Source organism: Cyanistes caeruleus, chromosome Z (genome assembly GCF_971803275.1).
Source record: "Cyanistes caeruleus chromosome Z, bCyaCae1.hap1.1, whole genome shotgun sequence".
Taxonomy (NCBI): domain Eukaryota; kingdom Metazoa; phylum Chordata; class Aves; order Passeriformes; family Paridae; genus Cyanistes; species Cyanistes caeruleus.
This window is the reverse complement of record NC_141732.1, coordinates 66,765,889-66,793,507: the sequence shown is the minus strand read 5'-3', so window position 1 is coordinate 66,793,507 and position 27,619 is coordinate 66,765,889. Positions and strand designations below refer to the sequence as shown.

Here is a 27,619-nt window from a genome sequence, read left to right as displayed (position 1 = left end):
GATGTGGTGGGAGGGAACTCAGACTGGCCATTTTATTTGATTAATTTCTAGCATGCCCTTTCCCCGCAACAAAACAAAAAGGGAATTGTGGTGGTGTATTTTTATTGTTAATGGTTTAAGTGTTTATACCAGTTGGTTGCTCCCAAATACCTTTCCCCCTAAAAGGGAATGGTGCCTTCCTCAGTTTCCCCACCTTTTCCCCTACATCACTCACCCTGAGAGCCTTCCCACTCTTCCAGAATGGTCCCTGTCAATCCCCCTCTTGTCCAATCACCCCAGGTCCCTGGTTGCCCATCAATGTAAACCCTGGCCTCTATTCCAGACCCTTCCCTGTCCATCTGCCAACCTTTGAGGCCCCATTGGCCTAGGTGACTGGTCCTCTCCACCCTCTCATCCCTGTTGGTCCCTATATTGTTCTCTCCTCCCCTTGTTCCTCCCTTTTAGGCTCTTCATTGGTTGATTGTTTGTACCCTCCCATCAATTTTGAGTTCTCCAAAACCCTGACCCCCCCCACCCCCACCAACTGTATTTGGGGCTTTTTTGGTCCCTGATTCCCCTGCGGAATAAAGCTCTCAGGGATTCACACTGAAGGTTCCTCTCTGTCCTTTACCCCTGTCCCTGGCGTTTTTCCTACTATCAAAAGCCGTAGAGCATGCCAGCCTGACCCACACACCTCTATCCCGGTGTGGCTTTTGGGTCACGGCACATACATCTGCTGCTGTGCTGGGCGTTAGCCTGGGCTACCTAAAAACTTAAGCACAGCGACAGTTCTTTAAACATTCACTTACTTCATCGCTTATATTCAGGTTCTGTAATGAACTTCTTGAGGATTTAAAGTATCTCATGCAAAAGTTGTTCACAGTATCATATGGCTGCAAGGCAGGAAATTCTGATTTGACAACTTGATGAAAAGGTTTTTAACAGTGGTAAAGTATTAGTAATCCTGGCATGGATAATACAGTCCCTTGTATGATTAAATGGGTTCAGTATGGCCACATATCCCCAGGAGAAATGCAGAACTGGAGGAAATGAAAGGAAGGGCTGTTAAGATGATCAGGGAAATGGAAATCTGCCTGTGTGAGAAGAGTTTGTTGAGTCTCCATCTATAGGACTGAGAGGTGGTATGACTGGTCTCGATCGTTACTTTAGAATGCCAACACTGAAGAGAACAAAAAGCTAATTAAACTAAAGGACAATGTTTGCACAATAACAAGCAGGTATAAATTGACTACGAATACATTTAAGGATGAAATGAGAAAAATATTTCTAATCAGCAAAGGAAACATGTTTTGGAAGAGGAGATACAGCAACAAAATGCCTAAGAACAGTAGATGGTGGTTTTTCTTAACAGCTTGTGTAAGTTTGACATGGCTGGCTGTGATCACAAAGGAAGGGATTCAGCATCTTTTCTATGAACACATCTGGCCAGTGTCCTTTATCAATCAAGAGGAAAACAGGTTTTTAGATGCACTTGCAGACTGCAGTGCATGGGGTGAGAAGGGTTGTTGCTTCCTAAACGGTCAGTCATCTGATCTGTGGCCTTATCCCTTCACTGATTCGGTGAAAAAAGTGTCTGGATTCAAAATTAAAACAATCAGACTTTAAATACTTGATGCCAACTTAGTTGCAACACAACATTTAAATCTGTCTTTTATAACATACCTTGTGAACTGCAAACTAAAGAACAGTTTAGCTGTGGATTAACAGTAATTTCTGTTTTACTTCCTCTTAATTTCTAAAGACAATAGTTATCAAAGATTCTATATTCTTTGAAAATCTCAACCCAAACTCTAGGTTTGCATCTCTGCCATTTACTCCAAAAATTTCTCTATATTCGAGATTCCACCACTTCAGCAGTGATCACTACTTCAGCAGAAAGCTAAGTAGCTGAGGAAAGAAAGTGAATTATCTGGGATGTATGTGTTTCCTGTCCCAATCCCATGCATATTTTCCACTCCGACTCTTAGTCACACTTCATGGAAATACAGAAAAAAACAACCAATCTCCCATGACTACTGCAAATAATCAAATTTTAAAAAGTAATGACAGAAGAGAAGTTTTAAGAATAAATATTGAACTTCTTCTGTCCACTGAAGAGAAAAATCCTCAACTTTTCCAAGCATCTCTAAGATAAACACGAAGTTACTGTGGCATTCTTGCGGTGTCGGTATGCCACTTTTAGCTCATTTCATTTCACAAACAAAGGCTGTAACTTAACATATTTTAGCAGAGTCTAATTCCTTTATTAAAGCCAGACGTTGCAGGCTGTGATGTCTCTGACAAGAAGTCATTTCAGTTGACACTCAGCGCTGCGGGGGGACCCGCACAGCCAGCCCTCCCCTGCAGCACGGCAGCGAGGCTGAGGCGCCCAGCCTGGACTGGGCTCCTCGGTACGCGGGCCCGCGGAAAGCGGGCCCCTAGTTTTCCTCTTCAGCCATCGAAGCAGGTAAACGCTCCGTCGAGTCTTTTCAGCGAGAAGCAGGACGAGAGGACACAGCTCCCCACCGCGCCAGGGGACTTCAGTTTGGCCATTCCGAGAAATTTCCTCACAGAAAGGGTGATTACATACTGGAATGGGCTGCCCCGGGAGGGAGTGGAGTCACCGTCCCTGGAGGTATTTAAGGAAAGACGGCGTGGCACTGAGTGCCATGGTCTATTGAGATGGTGGTGATCGGTCACAAGCTGGGCTGGATGATCTCAGGGGTCTCTTGTAGCCCAGTCCGTTCTGCGGCTTCCACGACCACACCAGGCCCCACACGGGCGGGCTCCACTGGAGTGCCGCGCGGGTTCTCCCGCCAGGCCCAGCACTTCCGGGCCGTCTCTCGCTGAGCATCTTGGGACCTGTAGTATCCGAGCGGAAGAGACCGCAGCTATTGCGCATGCGAAGAAGCTCCTCCGCGCCACTCCGCGGGGGAGCTTGGCGCTCTCGAGCCACGTGATTCCCAAGGCCCCGCCGCTTCCTACCCGGCAGCCCCTGCTGCAGGAGAACCCCGCCCTCCGACCGGAAAGCGGGCTTATCACGTGGGCCCCAGAGGCCAATCAGCTGCCTCGGTTTCCGGACACCGCCCTGCCGCCGTCCCGCAATTCCGCGAGATGGCGGCGCTGGGGGCCCGGTGGCTCCTGCGGCCCGGCTGGCGCTGGTTCTCGGAGACGATTCCCGGCGCCCCCTCGCCGCCCGCCAGCTCTCTCTACCCGCCTGTGGTGGCGTCCATCACGGCCAAGAGCAAAGCGGCCAAATCCCGACGCCTGCAGCGCTTCAACCAGCGGGTGCACTCGGCGGCTACGGTGGAGGAGAAGCTGCGGCTGTACGGGAAGCTGCAGCGGCCCAAGTACACCGTGTACCCGCAGACCTTCGCCCTCAACGCCGATCGCTGGTATCGCAGTTTCACAAAGACCGTCTTGGTGCCGGGGATGCCCCCGAGAGCCGCAGCCGCGAAACTCTCGGTAGCGGCGGCGGGAATGACCCCCGAGGCAGGCAGAGCCCCGGAGACGGGAGCGGAAGCGCCGGCGGCTGCGGAGGTTCCGGGGGATGCGGAGGTGCTGGGGGATGCGGGGGCGCCAGGGGCCGCGAAAACTCCGGGGCCCGGGGCGGAAGCGGCGCCGTGTCTGGGTTTAGGCGATCTGCGCTCTCTCGCCTGCGACGCCCTTCTTCAGGAGAGCTTCTACCAGAGCAAGAAGCGGCCGTTCCTCTACCGCGATCAGGATCACACGCCCGGCCCCTTCCTCACGCAGCTCGTTTCCACCCTCGCCGCTTCCCTGTCCGGTCGCAACCCACTGCTGGCGGCTTCCTCCCTCGGTACGGAGCGAGGTTGGCAGGGAAAGGTGGGAACCGCTGGGCGATAGGGTCAGTCTGTGAGCCGGCACGAGTGTCGCTGCTGTATCGCACTTGTTAAGACTAGTAATCACTTGTAATTTATCTCCATTCTTCTGCATGGATTTTGGGTTTTGTATCTCATTTCAGCTACAGAAGAGCTGGGAGGGTTTTAAATGCAAGAGGCAAATCACTGTTTTTCTGCTTTTCCTTGTTTTGTTCCAGATCTAAACCCTGAAGTTAACTATTACTGGCATCATGGTGAGGAAGTTGTTGTTCATGGACGTCGAAAGGGTAGAGTTGATCCTGTGCGATTCCAAATAGATGATAAGCCACACCTCCAGATCCGTGTACCAAAGCAGCTTCCTGAGGTGTGGATGTTTTCATCAGCAAGTTAATACCGTGCATTTTCACTTTTGTTTCTGACAACCATTGAAACCATGCAGAGGTAGTCTGTGGAGGACCTAGTAAATCATTATGTAGCATGTTTGGGTATTTATCGAATCTTACTACCCTTTCTGCATTGTGGTGATGGCTTTGTTGATACTGAGATGGTCTTCTGAACTTTTGGTCCTCCTTGTACTTTAAATTGCATGTTTTTATATTTAATTGAATAATTAATGTTCTGTGCTTGGAAACTGAGACAAGAATGAGAAAAGTGCTGTGGAATGTTTTCACTGGAGGAGAATAATAGCAGTGGAGGTAAAAAAAAATAAGGAAAAACACATATAATCTGAATGTGAGCATTCCTGCCTGTGGTACTGCTTGGCAGTTATTTTCATGAATGCTCAAGTTCAGAGGAGGTATGTTCTATTTCAATATTATAATGTTTTTCTTGGGGGTTTATACCATGGTAATGGTGTAGCCAGTGAAGGTTTCTGTTGTCCAGTTTCCACCACAGACAGAAAACCATTGTGTGTTCTGTAAACACAGAACTTTTATGGCTCACTTAGTTGTACAATTTTCTTGGGTTGGTATTGTCAGATGCTACAAACCTTGGTGTTTTGGAAGAACTGTCTAGGCACTTTAAAATACTGTGAAGTGCAATAGACCAAATTTGTAAACTTAGTTTATAGGTTCGAGTTAACTTATTGGCTGCTGCTGGAAATGTTTTTACTCTCTTTTCTGTGGAAGCTAGAAGATGGTGACAAGTGGCAGATTTTTCAGCATTATTTCACATATTTTGTGTTGTGAAAAAATTCATACAAGATGATTGTAAGAATTTCTCTTGCCAAAAAAAAAAAAAAAATCAGTTAAGGTTATCAGTATGATGTATGTAAGCAGGACTTGCACTTTGTGTTGTCTGACCAGGAAGTGGTGTATTACATTGGGCCTGATGTCAGAAATGTGTCTTACATCATGGCTTTTCTTTCTTCTGTTGCCTTCAAGGTTGTACCCCTGGAGTCAGATCTTGGAGATGTTCCTGTTATTGATCACAAGCCATCAAAACTGCCATTGTTCAAAAAACAGTATGAAAATAAGGTATTTATAGGTAAGAGCTTTTAATTGCAAAATATTAACTGTTTCTTTTTTTTTTTTTGCAAAAAAACCCCAACAAACCAACCAAATGAGAGTCGATCCCAATACCAACTCAATCTTTCTTCTCCCATCACCAGAAAAAAGTTGTGTATTTTTATCTATAACTGTGTTTCATAAATATATGTAGTGTATAGATCTCAACTGAGATCTCACGTCATTCAGGCAATGGGGAGTAGCATTTTCCTGTGCATGTGGTACTCTGTGTCCAAATTTCCTTGAAGAAGTTCAGTTGAATAGAAAATTGACATAAAACTTTGAATTCTGATACATCTCAAGGGAAATTCTTATTTTAGCATGTTAACTCTTGCCTTTTGGAAGTAGGTAGCTCCTTGCATATCTACCATAGAGGTTCTAGCTTTATAGTTTGATGGTGAAGATGTCTGTGTTTGTGTGCATAATAAAGAGTGTTCTCTCTCTGACTGACAGTTTTGTTTTGGGGAACACAGGATCAAAGGTGGCAGATCCATGCTGTTATGGACATACCCAGTTTCATCTGCTTCCTGACAGACTGAAGCGGGAGAGGTTTATAAGAGAACGTCTTGAGGATCAGATCGAAGTTGTTTATCGATCGAATGGAATTGCAAGTCTCTTTGCCTGGACTGCAGCACAAGCAATGTATCAAGGTGAGACAGTCATCTTGACAAATTTTTCCTGGTTATGAATGCCTACTGTAGTTCTTCAGCCTTTTCTTCCCACTGCCTTTTTTCTTGCTTTTTTTTTTTTTCTGAAGACCGTCTCTTAAGGAAGTCTTTACAGATGTAATTGAACTAATAAAGGAGAGTTAGTTAAGACTTTGAATACTTCCATGCAGGGAAATTAATTACAGAGAAAAATATTTTTCATATATAGCAGTAAGCCTGTGCAAAAACCTCAATTGCTTGCGCTTGCTCTTTCCACCTTAAGAAGGAAATGTAGACATCAAGCAACTTTGTTTTTTGTCCTTCTGGAACAACTGTGTTGCTTAGCCCTTGTTCCAGTAACTTCAGTTCCATGTCAGTAGCCTTACATTTAATGTTACTGTAAGACATCTGATGGCTTGTGGTTTCATTTGAGACACAGCACATGTCAGAAAGTTCTTTTAGTATAGTGTATAGTGCTGGCTCTGCATTAAGATTTTTATGTAGTGGTGTATAGAAAGCTTCCTTAGTGGATATAAAATACTGAAGTTGAACAAACCTTGTCTTCAGAGTGGCACACAACTGTGAGTGCACAGTATGAGTTGTAAGGCAGCATTATTCAAATCCAAATTTCTTTTCTTCTGTAACAGTTTCTAGCATTGTTGAACTTAATAGTAATATTCTTAAAAATATCTGTGTGTTTACTAGTGCACATGCATAAATATGTATGTATTTTTAACATGCTCTTAGTGCTCAATGGGGTTTGTCTAAAACATTAGTATTTACTGACATCGTGTTCTTCGTGTCTGGCTGGTTACTGTAGTCAGTTATGTTTGTGTATACATGTGAATGCTTTTGTCTTGAAACAGACACTCACTGCATCTTGAGAACCGTGAAATAGTAAAAAGACATTTTCCCTCAGCTCCTTTGCAGGATTTTGGATGCATTACTAACTTTACTGTTTTGGGAAGGTCATTTGGCTGATCAGTGAGTGATTTTTATCAACTGTTGATAGGGAATTGTGTACAAAATGCAAGTATGCTACTGTGTCCCTGATCTTGGACATAAGCTTTATTAGTGATTGTGTTTTGGTTAGTCTGTATGAAAATGCTTGTGTTGTTAAAGCAGACAGGACTTCTTCCCTACTAGGTAGCTGCTGCAATTCCCAGAGTAGTTGTATATTTTGGGGCTGGGATTTAGATGTGTGTATTCTGATAAAAATCTCAAGTCCTGTTGTATTTGTTTATTTTGTAGGATTCTGGAGTGAAGCAGATGTGACCCGTCCTTTTGTATCACAGGCAGTAGTGACTGATGGAAAATACTTCGCTTTCTTCTGTTATCAGCTAAATACTTTAGCACTAACTGCAGAAACTATTAAAGACAATCCTCGAAAGAATATTTGTTGGGGTACAGACAGTAAGCCACTGTATGATGTTGTGGAAGATGGTAATGTGAAAGGCTTCAATGATGAGGTTCTGCTTCAGTTGGTTAATTTTCTACTAAACAGACCAAAAGAGTTGTAAACCATGAAACCACATGTAAAGTATGTGCCTGAACTTCATTGTGACTCCATGAAGTATGAGCTATGCCTTGATTTTAGTCAGGTATTTGTCTAGCAAACACTATATACGTATTTTATGTTATTTGGGCCTTCTTTCTTTTTTCTTTTTTAATATGTACTGTACACTGGCAAATAAATGGCTGGAATACCTTAAAGTCTGTTGTATATTTACTTTTAAAAGCCTACTGTGCTAATCCAGTGACGAGCGTGTTTTTTTAGCAGATCCCCACAGGTCTATGTTGAACTGTCATAACAAAGTATTAACTCATATGACCATCTGAGTATCACTATGAAATAGCTGTCTTGATACTCAGCACTAGTGATCAAATTCTAATTTTGTGCCTGAATTAAATGCTTATTCATTCTAAAGAGAAAGTGAGCTCTGAATAAAAAGTGTTTCTTAATGAGTGTTTGGCAATTTAGTTACACAGTAAGAGAAATTGTCAATCATGGTAGTAAAAGCATGATGCAACTTGCTTCCAAAGATTGTGTTGTGAACGTGCATACGTGTGAACGTAGTTTTGTCACCTCCAGAACAATGGAGACTCTCAAATGCATTTTGAGTCTACAGTTTTCCCTATAGTGTGGGGCCTTGATTTCAGAGTTGGTATCTTGAATTTTCATTGCTAATACATGGATGTCTTAGGAGTGTTTTTAATAAGCCATAGCTGAGCCTCAGACACAGCTAGGACATCTGATTGATAAGATACAATGTTACACAATCATTGAGCAGTTTGGTGAAAGGGACCGGTAAAGGCCATTTATTCCAAGCCTGAGTGAGCTGGGACATCTTCAGCTACATACGGTTTTTCAGCCCACTGTCCATCCTGCCCTTGGATGTTTCCAGGTATGGGGCACCCCTCTACCACCTCTTTGCACAACCTGTTTTACCATGCTTATTGGAAAAAAACTTCAGTGTATTTAGCCTGAATCAACCATCTTTTAGTTTAAAACGTTACCCACCTTGTCCTATTGAAAAAGGCATTGCCAGGATATAATGACTGGTTAGGGCTGTTTAGCTATCAACAAAGTGTAACTGGTTCTGGGGTAACTGCCTAGAATTTTATGTCATTTCATCCACTATACTTGACCTTTCTGGATTTTTCCAGTATTCTTGTGAAGAGGCAATTAGTTTGTTGTTATACAGAGTACTGATTCATTGAAATACTGGCCTGCACATTCTTCCCTATGAGCAACAGCCCACTTTGTGTTGTAAAGTGGCTTACAAAGTATTTTGTTCATGGAAGACTTGTTTTTTTGTACAGCTTAGTAGTTGTAGACTTTTATGTGACTGGTACTTTACTATGTTGGAAAGCATTGCCACTTTCTCCACCTTCCAGAAATAAGGTAAGTAAGATGTTTATTAAGCACTGGTTAATTTTTTAAGAGAAGTCCTTAAGTGCTCTTTTTGTATTAATGCATCACTGTTACCAGTTCTGATAACTGCTGATCCTTGGATTACATAAACATTCCTTGTAGCAACAGAAGATAAACTGCCAGGTAAGAATGTTGCTTATAGAGAATGGTGACCTGTCCTAAGAGGGAGTGGTTGATGCTCCTTGTCTGGTCTCATTAAGGGATAATACAAAATGAATGGAAGGATATGAAGAAAAAAAAAAAAAAGCAGTTGGATATTTAGACCCTTTGGCAGATTTTACAGTTGTAATTTTACATAATGTAACATACTACAGTGTGTAATTTATGTAACATATTACAAGTATAGTATGTTACTGTCTTCAGCTTGAGATTCACTTGAATTGCATACAGCTAGTCTTTGTGAAAACTGACAGGTACAGTCAAAGATACTTCTGCTCTCAGGGATGAAAACCACCAATTTTTCTGTGACTCAGCTTTTTGACTCTACTGAGGCTTCAGCTGTAGTAGAGCAAGTTCAAAGAATTCTCCTTTGTGCAGTTTTCCTATTGACGGAGGAAGGCTTAGCATGAGCTGCCACTAGTAATGTGAACAACCAACTTAGCTTTCTTCCGCTTTCTGCAGCAGGGCATGCTCTGGAAAAACAGTGGGTGGCACTGTTTCACCTTCTACTGGGAAAAACTAATGGGCATTGTTCTACTTTTTTTGTCACTAAGTTGAGACATTTTAATATATGCAGCTTTGTACAGCAATATTTCAGCTTCAAGGCCAGGTTGGATGAAAAGTTAGAGAAAGCTGTTCAAGGGAAATGTGTCCCTGCTTGTGGCAGGCAGGTAGGAACAAGATGAATTTTAAGGTCGCTTCAAACCCAAACTGTTTGATTCTGTAATCTTGTACTCATCTGTACAAGGTGCTTAATGCAGCCTTACAATGATAAAGTAAGGAGAAGAGAAAAGCTTTGGTTTTGTTTGGGATTTTTTTTTTTTTTTTAAATATTATATATCTACTAAAAGCTAAAAAACTAGGGAGCTTAGAAGCTGCGCTGTTCCTTTTCTTTAAGCTTTGCTACCAGAAACCCCCATGATTATGCTCCTCTAAATCTCATGGGAGCACTGTTCCTCAGCACTTTATATAGGGTTTGCTGTTTAAAAGAAACCAAAAAAAGGTGATTCAAAAGCACAGCATGGAAATCTCAAAGTTTGGATCCTTTTTCCTGTATTAATTTCTGCTTAGGCCAAGTGGAGCGTAACACAAGGGAACATAAGGTGGAATCTAAAAATAATACTGGGTTTTGCATAATGAGGCAATTTTTTGTAGTACTGAACTATTTTTCTTAAAACTTTTATCACCTTTAGGTGGGTGACTGATGTATAAAATTCTGTTTGCATTGTTGTTTCATATTATGAGGCTGTGAGTGGTGACTTGGCATGGAAAATTCAGAGAGGGAGAGATGTGGAGATGAAAACTTTCTTATGTAGCTATTCACATTATACCAAGTTGTTGGGGTAGATAGCTCTGTGCCCTTGCAGGCAGGAGAAAGAGCCGACAACATTTATAGCCTACTTGGTCATGCTGAAACTTCTCCCGATGTTTCTTGTGCACTCAGGTTTTCTGTTGGAGAAGACACACTCATTTTATCGCAGGCAGAGATGAAGGTTTCCTTCTGGATCTCCATGAAGTGGGTTTTTCTGAGACAAGAGCAGCTCAGAGTAATCTGTTGGTGAGAGAGTCTATTGACAACTTGACATACTGGCAGTATACCTCTGATGGACATAATGAAAGTAGATTTCCAATACAGAATTAAAGAGGCCCATCCTGTTCTGATTCTGGAAATACTGGATCATGAATTGTTGGAGGATGTTAGTAAATGGAAGCTAGTAATAGTTACAGGGGTTTTTGACTTCTCTAGTATACTGACAAACTGTGTAAAGGTCACTTGGTAAATACACAGTAAAATACTTTTTTTAAACTGAGTTTCTTGGAAGATCTGGCTGTCCTATATCTAAAAATGGGTTAAGAGTTACAAGGTACAAGGAGTTAGTATATGGCAACTACTAATACATTTATTAATGTGTGTTGAGGTGCAAAGGGAAGAAGTTGTGGACCTCATTACATGTTCCTACTAGACCAGGGTTTTACATTAAAGGGGTTATTTGTATCCAATTCAGAATGAAAGACACCAGTCTGAAGTATGCCACGCTATTCAGCTGGATAACTGACCCTTTGGTCTCGAAGCAGGAGTTTGAAGATGCATTGTTAAAAATTGTTTCCTTTGCTTTGAAGATCATCTGGGTAGGCCTCTTTGCACTGGTAACAGATATTTTATGATTAGTTTATTTACAAACATTTAGAAAAACACTCAAAGAAAGCAAACAGGCAGAATGCTTAACATACTTTTTTTTTATGTCTCTACAGGACTAAACACCCAATGGCTTATGCTGTTGGAAAGATAAATAGTTCTTCAACACAGGACAGATAGCAGCTTAATGGTGTCCACTCAGCTGTATTTACCTATAAGTATCTGCAGTAATTTTTATCTATCCAGGTTTCTGCATAATTGGAAGTAGGGTTTTTTTAGCTATATATTCTATTCATTAATCTTTGATCATTCTTTTAGTAACTACTTGAAGCTCACTTTTTTGAACTAAATCTCTTACAGATTCTCTATTACATTTCTTGTTCCTACTAAGTTATGCTTGATCTCATTTCTTTAGAATGAAGAGTTGATCTTAATGTGTATCCTTTAAAGGAAATCTTCCAACTGTTTCTTTCCTCTTTTTATGCTTTCAGCATTCCTTTAAACCAGTAATCAAGTCAGTACACTTTATCACTGCTCTCAAGGGACACAGTATAGGGTTGTTTTCACTATTGAAAAGTGTAGCTTATAATACAAGACTGTCTGCACTGCAAATAGGCATGGTTTTGTCAGTGAGATGTCCCAGTGCAGGTTTACATTTCAACCTCAAATTTCAGCCTGTAAAGGCTTTTTTTTGGTCAGGGTTTTTTTTAAGTCAGTTCCTGCACCAACACATATCTCTAGGTAATTGGAGGTGATTAGGAGTTGGAATTTTAAAACTCAGGTCTGTCATTGTTTAGCTTGGAAAAGAGAAGGCTCAGGAGAAATTTTAACAATGTGTATAGGATGGAAAGAAGTGAAAGATTTGGCTAGGCTTATTTCAGTTGTGTCCAGTGAGAGGGCGAGAGAAAATGGCCAGAAACTGAAAACCAGGAAGTTCTACTTTAAAGATTTTGTTTGGTTGTTTTTTTTCTCTAATGGCAATTAAATTCTAGAGCAGATTACTCTAAGAGGGATGTGGAGTTTCCATCACTGGAAATATTTAAAACCACATGTCTCAGTCCTGAGCAGGATGACTAGACAACAGGTGTCTTCCAACTTTTACCATTCTGTGATTCTGTGGAAATAAATTAGTGGTCACGCTGTAGATCAAATATTATGTGTAGGAGGAAACCATGCACAGAGATTTGGGTAAATAGTGGCCACTGATCTGGACCTTCTCTCTTCTGATCTTCGTGTGGCTGTCCATGTTTATGCATTTTTTCAGCATAAATTTTACTTGATACACAGCTGCAAATGATTTCAGCAGAAGACCCTTACATTACATCTTCCTTTCTTGATGGAGCACTGACATGAAGAATACAGTTAGGGCTATACACTGAATTTCTGTGTCTCCAGGTTTATCTCAGGGTATGTTTGTGTCTGAGCTTCTTATCAATACTGTACTTCCTTACATATGACCTTTGACAAGCCCAGGTGTCTTCCCTGTTTCAGAAGCCAGCATTAGGCAGTTGTGACTTGGTCCCTGTTGTCTAGGGAGTCCTGTTATATAGTGTAGTAGTTCAGATTCGCTAATTTGCGTTTGATGCAATGAATATTGCACTGAATAATCTGGTGTGTTTTAGCTCTAGCTAAAAATCACCAGAGTATTTACTCATTTTTAACTGTGAAATATAGATTAGGAGAAGGGCAAAACAGGTTTTAAACTTAAAAGGAGCAAAGAAAGTTTATTAACAGAATTATAAGAAATAAGAAACCTGAATAAAACTTCCAGAAACCTTTTCTACCCCACTACGCAACCTTTTTCTTTTCACAGCTGACACCATAGAGACAAAACTTGGGATGTTAAAGCGGTACTAACCATACAATAGTCTTTTCATCAGTCTTTATAGGGAGAGGAGTTTTCTTTTGTCATTCTGTGGAGAGTTCTCCACAAGAAAACAGTGTTTTCATGGCTTTTCATTTCTATGATTGGCAGCTGCCCAAAAAAACTCTGCTATCATGCCTTCCTGCCATTTTCACACCACTCGGAGGTGTGTTCATGGGCCATGAAATCAAAGGGTATTATTTTAAGGATGAGTTATTTAATGGCAAAGGCTCTCTTCATCTGTTTTTGTGATTATCTTTGGGAACAGAGGTCTGCTTCTTCTCTCCCTTGGGGCAAAGGGTCTTTACCAGCTCTCACTTTTCTTTTTCTCTTCTAGCATCTCATTGATCACAGGTCTCACAGGGATCACAGCTACTCTGCTGTCTGCTTAGCTTCATTAAAGGATACCTTTTCTCAGATTTACAGTTTGAAGTACTTCATTCTCCCCAGTACTCTTTCGTGAATTAAAGTAGTTTTTTAGAACATTATTGTCCATCTCAATGGCCCTACCAAAAGAATATTTCAGCTTATTAAAGCATCTCCCCATTCTCCTTCCATCTGAGGCTTGACTCTTTTACTGACCTTGATGTTTTATGTTGTCTCTTTATGTGTTGATTACTCTGACTTTTCTCTCTCTGGAGAGAGAATTAAAGTCTGCAGGTCTCATCTGTGTAGTGAAAGAGTTAAATCTGGCCCAAGCCATGGTAGATATTCATGGTGTCAGGTTTCAGCTTGGCAGACACTGGAAAGCAGTGGATGGTTTTCAGCCTGGAGCCGTCTGTGTGGGCCATGGGGGGTGGTGAGATGTCAGCAGCCCTGGCCTGGCCTGGCCTAGGGCTGGGGGCCTCCCTGGGGAGGGTTCCAGCTGCCCTGCTGGATTGGGACCCACCCGGAGGGTTTCCCAGGAGGGACCGAAGCAGAGCCTGGCCCAGCCTGGAGCCAGGGGAATTCCCTCAGGCTCCATCCCCTGCCTGGGAGCTGCTGGAGTCCAGTCCAGCCTCTCCCCCACCCTACAGTTCTGCACAGGCCACGGAACGGCAGGACCAGCGCTCGGATACCTTTCAAGGCCAGAAAAAAGACAAGCCGTTCTTGGGCTTGAGTTTAAAAAAGTAGTATTTACAAAAGTGATCTTACTTTTCAGTAGTTTAGAATACTGTCAGTTCTCAAAACTGGCTAGCTATTAGCCTGATCTCAAACAAAAAAGAAACTCTCAGCAGCCTCTCTCAGAGAAATCACTTCTGTAAGTGTTTTCCACTTTTTAATACCTAACTACTGCATATAGGAGTCTTGGTTTATTCTGCATACAAGCATAGGTAGCAAATAGAAACATTTCCTGAAACCCCCAGTGGTAAGTAACTGTTAGAGTAGGGCACCTCTCTTTCTGAAGGTATGTAATGTTTTACCTGTGTGATTAATGATCCCCTCTAATCCAGCTACGGCTAAGAGGCTCATGTCAAATATTATACTGTTGTTTCCATAGAGCAGATATGCCTACTCTCTGGAAAATCCTGTGTAAATACATAGAAAGAGATTGCCATGAAAAGCTTCTCAAGTTGATAATGGAAACAAAGAAGTATGGGGAAAACAGCAATGCTTGCTTCTTGGAGAAATTATCCAGTAGCATAAGAGTAAAATTGAGGTGGAGTTAAGACTCTTTAGTAGGATAATCAGATTTAAGTTTGTAACTGTGTTTACACAAGAGATATGCACTAGTAGATGACTTTATTTTATAACTTTAAAAGAAATAACAAGGTATAATTTTATGTTGTTTCTTAATAGCATATAATTGTTTGGGAATGGGCTATTATCATTATTACTATATTATATTCTCATTTGGAACTGAATATTAAAAAAACCATAGCATTTATACTTAATGTAGGCTCCCATGGGGATTTTTTTGAAATACATAACAGGTTTGATTCCTAAGTCCTAGTAGTAATTTTAATGGAATTTTATTTTAGATTTAGGTACACAGATATTGTGATGATTTTTGTACTTCTAAAGATGCTAATCTGTCTTTTGAAAATATTCCACCAGATTTCATTACAATACAAATCTAAATAAACCATTTGCTCGGACTGGACAGTACAGAATTTCTGAAGCGTTCTGCTTTTTTATCTTGCAAGCATATTATTGTGCTGACCATGAGCTGAATTAGAGCACAGCCAGCCTGGCATTCAAGAGGTACTAAACAAAATCAACATAATGACTGTGTGTTTGGACAACTGCTGTCTCTGGAGATATACCTACTGGGCTTTTCTGAAAATGTCATATGGGCACAAAGAATTAGGAGTTAAATAAATCAGCTATATTTTTGTTGCAATCCATTGGATTGAATCTGTGGATGAATGGAAGGAACTAGGATGAAGTTTAAATGCCAAATGTGATTTTGCCATTTTACCTTCCATGTTAAGAGATGCCTAGAAAAGAGCTGAATGGACTGAAGCGCCTTCCTGAATATTATTTGAGTTCAATACTGTAAGGAAACTATTGGGAAGACAGAGTCAAGTCACAAAAATGTAAACTTTAATCTGAGTGAATTAAGAGTGAGTGCATCTTGCAACTGTAAACAGAAATATTTTTACAGGAGAGGATAGATTATTTACATGATCTAAAAGTTATTGCCTTGAAAAATATTAGCTAGAGGGATTAAACTAATGCAAGGTGTGTGGCTCCATTGGTTAGGTAGTAATATATTTGTAAAATAACTGAGATAAAGCATCTCTGGGCTAGACATGCCCTTACTGAAACTTGTGAGCAAAATCCTGCTGACACACACTAGGGAACAGATTGACTGAAAGAGGGTTCTGCTATTAGGTGTATGTATGTGTTCAGAGACAGGGGTGGGTTCAGAGCATTTGGGTGTTTAGAGGAAGGGCTATGGGTGGGAAACCTTTAGTAATTAGGTGAATTATTCTTAGGAAGAGGCTTTTTTTTCCACCTTCTTTCTACCCTCAAGCCTTCCAGCCTTCAGGATCCTCCATGGCTCTTGCCTGTCTTCCCTCGAGCATGTACACCCTGTTTCCCTGAAAGTCCTTCTGTTTAGATGCTTTTGGGTGTCTCTGAACTGCACATCAGCTCAGATGTGATAACCAGGGCAGCAGCCTCCCTGTCAGTGCTGACAGCTCAGCCTCACTAATCCTGCAAGGGGTCTTTGCTTCTCTCTCTTGTCCTTTAAAGGTACTATGAAGTTTAGGTGTCTAGATATGGTTGCTAAGGCAGACTTCAGAAATACACAGTTGTATTGATGCTTTCAATCTTCCTCTTTCATCCAGTGTTTGCAGCTTTGATTCTTTCTCTAGGTCTTAGTTTATTCTAAGTGTTCTGTAATGCTTAAGATGTGATATCAAGGGAAGTAGATACTTTGTCCTTCTGAGCTGGTTATCCTAGTCACTGTGGTTCAAAAGGAGACTGGAGTGGGTAGTAAGCTGGCTTTCCCCAGGCATTCATGCAGACATTTCTGTATCCTTCAGAACATAAGGCATTGTTGTAAGCAGAAGAAATATTAATTATTTTTAAAGAATCATAATAGTATCTGATTAACTTTTTGGCTTTGTCTTAGCCAGCAGGAGAAATAGCTGGATAGACTTTAAAGTGTTCTGTTCCGGCTTTTTTAGTTCTGCTTGTTTCAGTTTTTGTCTGTGGCCTGACTGTGTTTTTTCTTTGACGTTCTTTTTTTTTGGTTTTTTTTAGAAGGGTACAGAATTTCATTAGAGAAAGTCAAGGGAATTTTTTTAGCTACATTCAATACTTCAAAATAAATGTGCTCAGTTCCAGTCTACAGAAATAGGATATTTCATTGCAAACCAGTTTTAAAATCCTTTAATGTTGCAGTTAGTGTTTCCTGTGGAGGATAGAATAGTTGTTATGGTATATAATCTATTTGGCAGAAGAGGACAAATGATCACAGAATGAGAAAGAGCATATAAATGGTGTAGAGGGCTGGAGCTGAAGTCTGGAGGGATGCAATATTGACATCAATAACAGAAGATTTAAAAGAGACTGACAATATTTCTATTGAGCTTTTACTGCTAAATTTTAATTACTAGTTATTACTTCGTAACAGTTTTTCATGGCGTTGCATACTGTTAGCTTCAAAGATTACTCCCTATTGTTTAGATCTGATGCATATTCTTCATTATGTGTAGCATCAACAAAATTTTAGTAAATTATAACTTATTTCAAATAAATTTGTGAATTTATAATTTTTATAAATTCAGATGCTTTTCTTTTTATTACGTAAATATTAGAATGGAAGAAGTGTTTGCAGCATGACTTTCAGATGAGAACCTAATGGAAGGAAAGCCCCTCAAAAGAGTAATTTTTTTCATTCAAATAGACAGTTGCTTATTTCACTGTCTTCTGGGGAAAAAAGAAAAATAAAAAAGTGGAATTGGAAAATGTTTATAGTACTGTAGATACAATCAAAGAGGTCATTTTTAGTTAGAGTTTAGCCTTATATTGCTTACTTCATTGTCACTTCAAGGAAGATGTTCTGAAAGTTTCTGCTGCAGTTGACAGAATGCAAACTGTAGTCTCATTTACACTGGTATAAACTTGTAGTTACTTTAATGCAGCTTTTACTGGAGTAGAAATTCCAATACTTGGCTTCATGTGTTACTATATATAAGTGTATAATTAAGGTGGGAAAAAAAAACCCAATGGAACTTAGATTCACTAAACAAACTGGGGAAAGTGGCAAAATAAACAGCATAGGATAAAATTTCGAGGAGGGTGCAGAATCACATAATTCCATCATTAACCCTGCTTAGAAACAGCAACCTATATATCAATTTCAATCCCCCCACCCCGTTTTTTTTTAAACATATTACCAAAGCTATGTAAGAGGAAATACTTGCTAAACAGTGTCTCACCAAATTTCAAGTGTTAGCTCCAGGGAGTCTGTTTCCAAGGAAGAGCTTTAGATTTTCATACAATATACAACTTTATATATTTCCAAATGGGTTTGATCTGAACCTATATTTATGCCTAGAGATGTCTTCTGATTGCAGTAGTACAAGGAATAAAGCACTAATAGTCATGGTATTCATGTTTGTTTCTTGCTTCTAAAAAACAGGGGAACTCAATGCTTTGTGTTTACAAAAACCCCACAACAACATAACTAGATAAAAAACAGAACCAAACACCCTGAAGAAAAGAGTAAAAAATCATCAGTTTTAAAACTGAAAATTGCCAGTTCCCTTTTTCTTGAACAATAACATATTCTGTCATGAGGTGCTTGGAAAGTTTAGAATGAGAATGCATGTAATAAAACTTTGAATTTATCCTGGATCTGAGTAGAAAGTTGGACTACGTTGCCTCCAGTGGTCCCTTGCAATTTACATCCATCTGTACTTTTATAAAGGGAAGGAGATGGAAAGTGAGGGTATATAACTGCTCTCATGAATGAGACCTCTCTTATGTTACCTCTCAGAGAATGTAGTTTGTATAGTATGGTTTCCTAGAGGATGAATGCATTTCATGCTACAGAACGGTAAAGTTATGTAAAGTTAGGTAGACTTATAAGTCTACTTATAATTATAGACTTATAAGTCTACTTAATTACTGCTAACAGTAATTTTAGGGGAAATAGTATGTTGCTAATAATTGGGATTGAATGTTTAGATAATAGCTTATTCGCTCACTGAAATTTTGAAGATTTCTAGCAGAAGATGGATGACCTATTCAATGTCTGCTTGGATAACCAATTGTTCCTCTCTAAAAGAAATTTTAGTCCCACCCTCAGGAAGGAAAACTAATCTGTTTGATTTAGGCTGCCGGTCACGCAAGGGGCACACGGGCAACATCACAGTTCAAAATGTACTTTCTGAAAAGAGCCCCATGCACTGAAATAATTTGGGATCAGCTTTTGGATGTTTCATAAGCAAAACCAAGGTTTAACTTCACCAAATAAATGCTTCACAATGAATAATGCATCCAGCTGTAGCAGTAAATGCCATTTGCTCAACTGCTTAACTATTCATCCTTCTGACCAAGGTTTATGGTGGTGTGAAATGCAGCTTATCTTTGCAAATATGGAATGTATAGTAAAATTATCCCCTTTTGTGAAATTAGAAGGAATAAGCTTCTGATGGGTGTTTATGTACTGTGCTGACAGATTATAAAAGATTAAAAGGAAATTTTAATGAAGTGAAAAGCAGCCCTTGCAGCTTCTAACCCTCATGATTAGAGGAGCAGAAGCTGGGGGATTTAGGAGGATTTAGCAAGATGAGGTAGATGGGGCAGGGAGATTATGACCTGCAATTGGAACCAGTTGCTTGTCTAACTCGTGTTTCCTTAGATAATGCATTTAGGGCTCCGGTTCTTTCAAAAACAGTGAGGGTGAGATGGGCAGAAGAAACATAGTCTTGAAGCAGTTTGAGCCTTATTTTCAGTAATCAAGGAACAAAACACAAAAGGCAAACAGAGTCAAAACAGTGTGTCAAACACACAAAAAATGCAGCATTTATGTTAATATAAGGGGAATATTACACATCACAGGGCAATGAAATTGTTTTGCATACTTTTTGTGACAAAATCACCAAAAAGAGGCATAATACAATTAGGGATAGTAACCTGAACTCTTCATTGTGTTTTTAGTATCTTGTCATAGTAAAGAAACTTGGTGTGTAATACAGGCATAAATTGCTGTATAAATTATTGAAAAGGAAACATTTGGTTTATATAATAATTATGCAGAATATGTATTACAGAATACTGAAAGCATTTGAAGAATCCAAAGGATATCGATGAACAGCATTTGTAATTACTAATGAATAAAAGTCATTAGCAAAAAGCTTAGTCATTAGAGAAAACGTAAAGTATTACTGCCATGATGCAATTTTTATAAAACTGCTGAAGGATCACAAAGGATGAGTACAGAGCAGTTATTTTGCTCCCCATTGTTATATGGATTATGCCACTCATTATCCATCTCAAGTCCTGGGCAAATGTCACTTTTGCAGATAGGCTTATTTTCTATCCTTGTAAAGTCCTGCCACAGCAATGCCCCAAAATAACTGGCCTTTCTCTGTCATCAGTGGAGCTTCCCATTCTACTGCAGACACAAGCAGTCTTAGGCTAAGGGCTCTGTGGAGAAATTTTTGACATTGTACTTACTGTTTTCCATTTAAAATCCCCATTATTTTCCTGGAAACAGGATAGATAAAATTAGTTTTTATATTATACCCTCAATATAATAAAATTTCTCACCATGTACTTGCACTTTCTTTTTTGAATTATTGAAGCTATTTTTTTTAGGAATTTTTAATTTCATACTCTTTTTCAATAAAATCTATTCTTCAAACCTTAAACAAGAAAAGATATCTATAAAAGAGAGTTTGGAGGTCCCCTAGGTTTTTCAATGCAAGTCATCTTTATAAGCAAAGCATTAGGATTGGAACAGATGGATTGTTTTATTCAGGCATGTGGAATGAGTAGTAGGAATTGGTTTGGACACCTATATATGCTCCTCCTGACCTCAGAGCAGTTAGATACCCGAGTGACTAGGTGTATGTCGTTAGAACCCTAAATTCTCAGCTCAGTTGGTAATTATGTCACTGGAATATCAGTCATTCAAGTAGTACAGAGGTATTTAAGGACTAAAGTCAATGCAGGCCACTTTAGAACCATATCGAAAAGCAGAGACTTAGAGGCCATCCTCAGCAATTCTTATATTTAGTGGCATTCCCTGGTCTATTGTGCATGTGAAGACAATCCTGGAGAGATGCAATAAAATAGAAGTGGCCTTTTCTGAGGCAAAAAGATGAACTAGGTATTACTTCTCTCATGGCTAAGTAGTTTTCCAAGAATGCAGAAGGCCATTGCTGAAAATTGTGCTGACCTGGGTTTGCAGAAGAGTTTTAAATCTGTTTCCCAGAATCTGGAGAGGTTTTTAATCACTGGAACATTGATTTTGTGTTTTTCCCAGTTAATACTTTGTGTAACTTCAGAAGAGGAACTTGAGTGAATTCTGCTGGAAAAAAATGAAGCAGTGTCAAGAAGGCTCACTGTGGATAGATATCCAAAGCACCAGTTTGGAGTATGTGTATCAGATATCAAAATGAAGACAGTCTTGCCATGGTCTAATTGAGGGCACTACTCTCAGAGTAGTTAGTTGTGATGACTTCACTCCTTGTTTTAGGAAGGTGAATAGCTAATTTCAAAATTGAAGAGATTGATTAACACAGACAATATCTGAGTAACAGAGGGGTCTTCTCGTGGCCATCAACTTGGCGTAAGTAACACCATCCCACACCTTCCCCAATTGTTTCACTTCTGGTTAGTGTAGATGTCTTCAAGTCATCTGAGCTCAGATTCCTGCTTTTGCTGAAGTGAGACGGAAGCTGTACGTCTGAACACACCTTTTGAATTGGAAGCTTAGCATTCAACTAACTAAATCTCCACTGTTCCAACTTTAATGAAAACTGAGAATCTTGATTTTAGAACCCAACATAACTGTACTGTTTCCTGAGACCATCTATACTGTAAATACCAGATAATGAATATTAAACTATTCCTTAGATTAAACATGCAGTTGTTAAATCTGGTTTTACAATATCGAAGGAGTCAAGAAAATTGTGCTTAGTGCTGAAGGGAGTTATAGCTTTCAAGGTTTCCTTTTAAATGAAACCTTAAAAGGTTTCTGTACGTTGACAGTCTAGTGTATTATTTACCTATTTGCTTTTGAAATGTTTTATGTAGGGATCGTCATCTTTTTCACTCTTCACAGCTGAAATTTTGCAATTTAGCAAGAGGAAGGAATAAATAAGTTTGCACTAATGGGAACTGGCTTTGGAACTACGTTGACCAAACAACTTCTGTACCAAGTTTCCCATGAATGTTAGGCTTCAAATTATATCTCCACAATTGTTTGAGGGAAATTTAATTCAGACAACATTGCAGATCTGAAGCAGTATTCAGAAGCTTGTCTAATTTTATTCTGGCTGTATCATTTGGTTCAAAAAAAGATACTTCATCTCTACAAACTTTCCCAGATTACATTCTTGCCACACCTTGGGCGAAGGAACATAATAGCAATAAAAACGATAAAAATAATTATAATTATTAATATATTAATTGTCTATCTAGTATATAATTAGAAATAATAATAAAAATAATAATCAGCTGTGATATTCTCTGTACTTTAGTCCTAGAAGAATCAATATGAATGATTATATTATTATATATTTATAATATAAATATGTATATATATAATATATAATATATAATTCATATATTATATATGAACTTACATTGATTTTCATGAAGTTGGAGGCTTATTACAACTAGTATTTGAGATTACTTGTTCAGTGTTTTGTTTGTGTCTGTATGCTAAATAATATATATTTTGCAGATGTGTATAAAAAATGAAGTATTTTTATTTCTATCTGCTGATACCATGTATTATTCTTGAGTATATATATATATTTATATATTTATATATATGTAAATAAAGCTTGATTCAGTGAATTTTCCTATTTTTGTGTTCAAGTACCTGATATTAGAATTTGGAACAAGTTCTTTTTCGTTGTGCATACCAAATATAAGGGACATAGTGTGTTGTTAAGTGCAACAACAAAAATAATTTATTATTCTCTTTTCTCAAGGCAAAGCCGAGGTTACCTATCAGCTTCTTTTCTATGAGACAGCTATAGGATAAAATGGTGAGAAGACAACTTTTTTAAAAAAATTTGTAACAATATTCTGAACAAACTCTGCTTGTACAGACAATTGAGCCTTATGAAGGTTCACCTGTTGGGCATTCATTTATTCCTCTTTATCTTTCTGTTTGTGAGATTGGTTTTGTTTATTTAAACTGGAAACAGTGGGATCTTCTTGAAAGTGTTGCCACCCCCTTGTTTAGACATTTGAATGTTTTTGATGTTGTTGTAACCTTTCCACTGAACCAGATGTTTTGCCAGCCCTCACTGCTTTTCTTGAGGGCTTCTATAAAATTCTTTAAAATAAATAAAGATGAGCTGTTGGCATTCTTTTCTTCCTCGGTGTTTAAGAATGCACATCTCAAATCTTTGAAACCACCCTTTTTACAATCAAAGTAACAGTCCTGTGCCAGCCTGATGTCTTTTGTCCACCTTTGAGGAAGACTAGGAGAGTCCAAAGATATCTATAATGCTGTATATATAATCAGGAATGAATGACTACTTGAATGGTTTTGATGTTTGTTTCACTCACAGTTATATGATGGTGGTGTGATAATCTGAAACAAGTTCAGGTCTTGGTGCTGTTCTCCCCTGCATATCTTGCATACCATTCATTATATTTCTGACTTGCTCTTTTTTCTATAGTTTCTCCATCAGCGTAGCTTATTCACACGGGAGCCACAGATACCTGTTAGAGTTGCTCATGAAGTACTTTAGGCTTTGAAATCAAGCTCTGACTTTGACTATGAAGAGCTTATAGAGTGCTTTAAAACAGAAATAATTTTATAAGATAGTGAAGCCAAGAGACTTGGACACATTGACATATTCCCTGTCTGGATTTTTTGCAGTTGTTGAAAGATCAGTTGCAAAATAAGTGGAATTGACATTTTTGATTTCAGTTTCTGTTCCCACAGTAGTTTAACCGAGGAACTACTGGGATGGTATAGTTTAAACTATTATGTGATCACTAGTTAAAAAAAAAATAAAAATCCAAGGAAGTCTCCTCTAAATATGTTTTATTTTAGAATATGTAAAGATATCTACACAAATCAGCTTTGTCACTGTTGTTTCTCATTTATAATACGAAGAATGAGGTTTTTTCCATGGTAATGAGCCCTTTGGATCTGATATTTAAATTCAGAAATGTCCTAAGACCTTGGGGGAACTGCATCAGATCACTTTGCTTTAATATTAGAGCTTGATGAAGTTCTATGACAACATTAAATAAGGAAAAAATTAGATTGGGAAGCTGGAGTGCTCAGCATTTAGGAGAATATGCATCTTGCAGGGACTTAGACTCCTCAAAGATATAAGTTCTTCAAATGCTAAAGCATCTTCCTGCACAAAAGTGCTTTTTCCTGATGGTACTGGAGCAGAGAAAGCATCTATTTGGACATTTGGTAGATGTAGAGAATCTACATGGATTGTAGATTTTCACATGGATGAAAGAGTGCATTTCTGCCTTTTTTGAAAAATATGATGCTAATTTCCTCCTTTCTTGTGAAATCAAGCTTCAAATTGAGAGAATCCTTCCTTTTACTCCTGACCCATTTTTCTTGATAATAAATGGTTATTGCTATCTGGGAGAAATAGATATACTAAAGCTTCTTATAAGTACCTAAAAATACTAGGAGGACAATTTAACCTTCCACAACATTTATATTCCTGTGACTTTGCAGATGTTATCATTCTGATACAAGGAAAGGAGCAAACAGTAAAGCTGTTTGGATAGGTTGACAACAAGCTAATTCACAAAACAAAACTTAGATAGAATTGGGCCATTGACAGAGATGGTTTTAGGTCTTGGAAAGCAGAATTTTATTATTAGTTAGCATAAAGTGTCCAAAATGATCTATAGCCAGACTTTGAGTTGTACAAAGTGACTTGGATAATTTTGACTTCCTGAACAACAACAACAACAAAAACCCCTAAAAGAAAACCAAAGGAAGATGGATTTTTTCTTGAAGTGAAGAAGAGGGAATATGACATAAGCATTCATCCCTTCTTGCCTTAATCCTATGGTTCAGAAAGAAGAAAGGCAAAAGTAAAAAGCTGTAATGATTACTAGCCGTTTGAATAAATGTTATTTCTTTTCTTTCATCTAATATGTCTACAGTACTTGCAATTTATAGATAATTCCACACAGCATAAAAAGAAGCTAAAATAATTATTTGCTCAGCTCTAGTTATGCAATTGTACATGGTGCTGGGCATTATGAGGACAGTGATATATTAGTTCCAGGACTGTGTCTTAAAGCAAAACTGCAGTCATCCACTGTGCAAGCTGTTTGAAGGTACACAGGATTTCCATTCAAAATCACTGCATGAGCCTCTGGTGGGGATTTCATGTTTTTATCCAAATTAGAGGGAAGGTCAGTGCTCAGTCTTTGCCACCAGAGGTCTTCAAAGAACATATTACAGATATTTTTAAAGTGGCTGAAAATGAGAGGTGTTATCATACAGCCACTGCTGACAGATGTAGTTGAGAGTAATTTACTCAAGTACTTAAAGTAATTTTTTTGTCTGAGACAGAATTTGTGCCTGTCAGATTTGCTGCTGGAAAATTGAAGCAGCTCTGCATGCTTTTCATCTCTGACTGGATGAGTTGTTATCTATTCCCCTGTTTGATGTTATAGAGATTTTAATAGTGATAAGTTAACAAGACATTCTATCATTTGTTGAACATATGTAACCAGAACAGATATTTTGGCAAGAAAAGTTTTGTATTCCCTCAGTTGGTTACAGGGGGATGTTGTGGACAGAAGCAAGTGGGCAGGACAGAGCTGCTGAGGGTGACCTTGTGGAAGAGGCTCTCCCAGGCCAGTCCTTCCTGCAGCACTCACAGTGCAAACCCAACTGACAGGGGAGCTTTTTCTGGCTGGGAGCCGGAGCCCCCTCTCCGGGTTATGATGCATAGCCTGGTATTTTGGATCTGCCTTGTAAATACTGTGGGGCAAGTATATTTCTCAAGCTCCCTTTATACCTTTCCTCCATGCATAATGAAGGGAAAAGATTTCTGGCAAAGTAATTAATTTTCGAAACTAGGTTCTTCCTTTTTCATTGGCTTTGTATTAGTATGTGGTGATCTGTTAGAGTACAATAATGCAAAAAAGATACAATTGTTTTTCTGCTATGAAATAAATTCCCAGTGATACTGCAGGTGTTTTAAGCTCATATAAATAAAGTGAGTATTTCAGTTGAAAGAAAGTGTTAGCTCATGTAAATATTTATTAGTTGTAGCACATAAGAAAATCTTTTTTTTTTTTCACAATGAAGACTCAGATGGTTTTTTTTTTATTTTTAATGAAAAAGCAATGGGGAAGGTACATGGAATGTTATGATTCTGTTTTCCATTTGTAGTGGTTTAGATTCACCAATCTGAGTTTCCCAGGCAATGCACCAGATAATGTGGTGGGTTTTAGCACTGGCTAAAATCACCAGTGCACTTACTCATTTCTTGCTGTGAGATATGGATTAGGAGAAGGATAAAACAGGCTTAAAACTTAAAAGGTATAAAGAAACGACAAAAATAAGAAGTATCAGAATAAAACTTACAGAACATCTTTCCTCCCCCTGCCCAACTTTCGCCTTTTCCAACTGACATTGTAGAGACAAAACCTGGGATATTAAAGCAGTAACAATACAATAATAACTCTACAATAGTCTTTCATCCATTCTTGTAGGGAGAAGAGTTTTCTCTAGTCATGCCATGGAGACTTTTCCACAAGAAACAGTTTTATTATGACTTTTCATTTCCATGAATAGCAGTTGCCTGAGCAAAAAGTTCTGTCATCATGAAATTCTTTCCATTTTCACAGCCCTACTACAGCTGTGTCCATGGGCCATGAACTCAAGGGGTATTATTTTAAGGATGAGTTGTTGAAAGGCAAAGGTTCTTTGCATCTGACTCTGTGGTCATCTCTGGGAACAGAGGTTCTCTTCTTCTCTCCCTGAAGGCAAAGGGTCTTCTACTCTCATCTCTCTCTCTGTTCAGGCTTCTCATGGGATCTCACAGCTACACCAGCATGTGTTTGGCTTTATCAGTGGATGTCTCTGATCAGATCTACAGTTTGAATACTTCATCCCCCCATACTCTCTCATGAATTAAATGGGATATTTCTGTGTATCACTGTCCATCTCCATGGCATTATCAAAGAATATTTCAGCCCCATTCAGCGTCTCCTCATTCTCCTTCCATCTGAGGCTTGACTCTTTCTTTAGTGACCTTGGCGTTTTCATGTTGTCTTTCTACATGTCGTCATTCTTTTTCTCCCTGGAGACAGGAACAAGGTCTGCAGGTCTCATCTGTGTAGTGAAAGGGTTAAATCTCACCCAGTGCCACAGCAGTCACGGTGTTGGATTTCAAGTCGTGCTGGGCACCTCCCTCTGCCCAGCAGCTGCTGGGAGGGGAGGCTCAGCCTGGAGCCATCGGTGCAGGCTGGGGAAGGTTTATTGTTGGTGAGATGTCAGCAGCCGTGGCCTGGCCCAGCCTGAGGCCTCCATTCCCTCCCTGGGAGCCGCTGGGCTCCGGCCCGGCCTCCTCCAGGCCGCACAGGCTGTGGAGGAGTGGGGCCGGCTCCACCAGAGCTCAGATACCTTCTGAGGCCAGAAGCCGAGAGAGAGTTCCTGGGTTTGTGGTTTTTAAAATGTGGATCTCACAGAGGTGAATCTAATTTCTAAATGGTGCAAAATGCTGTCAGTTCTCAGAACTAGCCAGCTATTGGCCTGTCCTATGCAGAGAAGAAGCTCCCAACAGCTTCTCTTAAAGAAATCACTTCTGTGGGTGGTTTCTTACTTTTTTCGCCAGATGTCAAACAATGTGAAACCACCACACTATTTTTGGTCTTTGTGTCTGAAAATGGTCATTATTTTGGCTGTGAATATCATAAGCTA

At 39.3% G+C, this 27,619-nt stretch overlaps 1 protein-coding gene and 1 long non-coding RNA gene across 3 annotated transcripts in view; both read left to right on the top strand.

Annotated features, from left to right (window-relative positions):
* Nucleotides 1–27,619, top strand: part of LOC111941421 (uncharacterized) — a 172,342-nt gene that overhangs the window by 17,498 nt on the left and 127,225 nt on the right. The window lies entirely within an intron of this gene.
* Nucleotides 3,007–7,683, top strand: MRPS30 (mitochondrial ribosomal protein S30). Its single transcript, XM_023944485.2, has 5 exons — nucleotides 3,007–3,796; nucleotides 4,037–4,182; nucleotides 5,201–5,303; nucleotides 5,797–5,973; nucleotides 7,222–7,683. The coding sequence occupies exons 1-5, from the start codon at nucleotides 3,094–3,096 to the stop codon at nucleotides 7,488–7,490; spliced, it is 1,398 nt and encodes a 465-aa protein (XP_023800253.1). The 5' UTR covers nucleotides 3,007–3,093; the 3' UTR covers nucleotides 7,491–7,683.

Bases quoted from the DNA above. Each gene is read 5' to 3' on its own strand.
- MRPS30 (XM_023944485.2), top strand. From the start codon at position 3,094: ATGGCGGCGCTGGGGGCCCGGTGGCTCCTGCGGCCCGGCTGGCGCTGG. The intron at 3,797-4,036 runs GTACGGAGCGAG...GTTTTGTTCCAG, and splicing joins GCTGGCGGCTTCCTCCCTCG to ATCTAAACCCTGAAGTTAAC. The intron at 4,183-5,200 runs GTGTGGATGTTT...GTTGCCTTCAAG, and splicing joins TACCAAAGCAGCTTCCTGAG to GTTGTACCCCTGGAGTCAGA.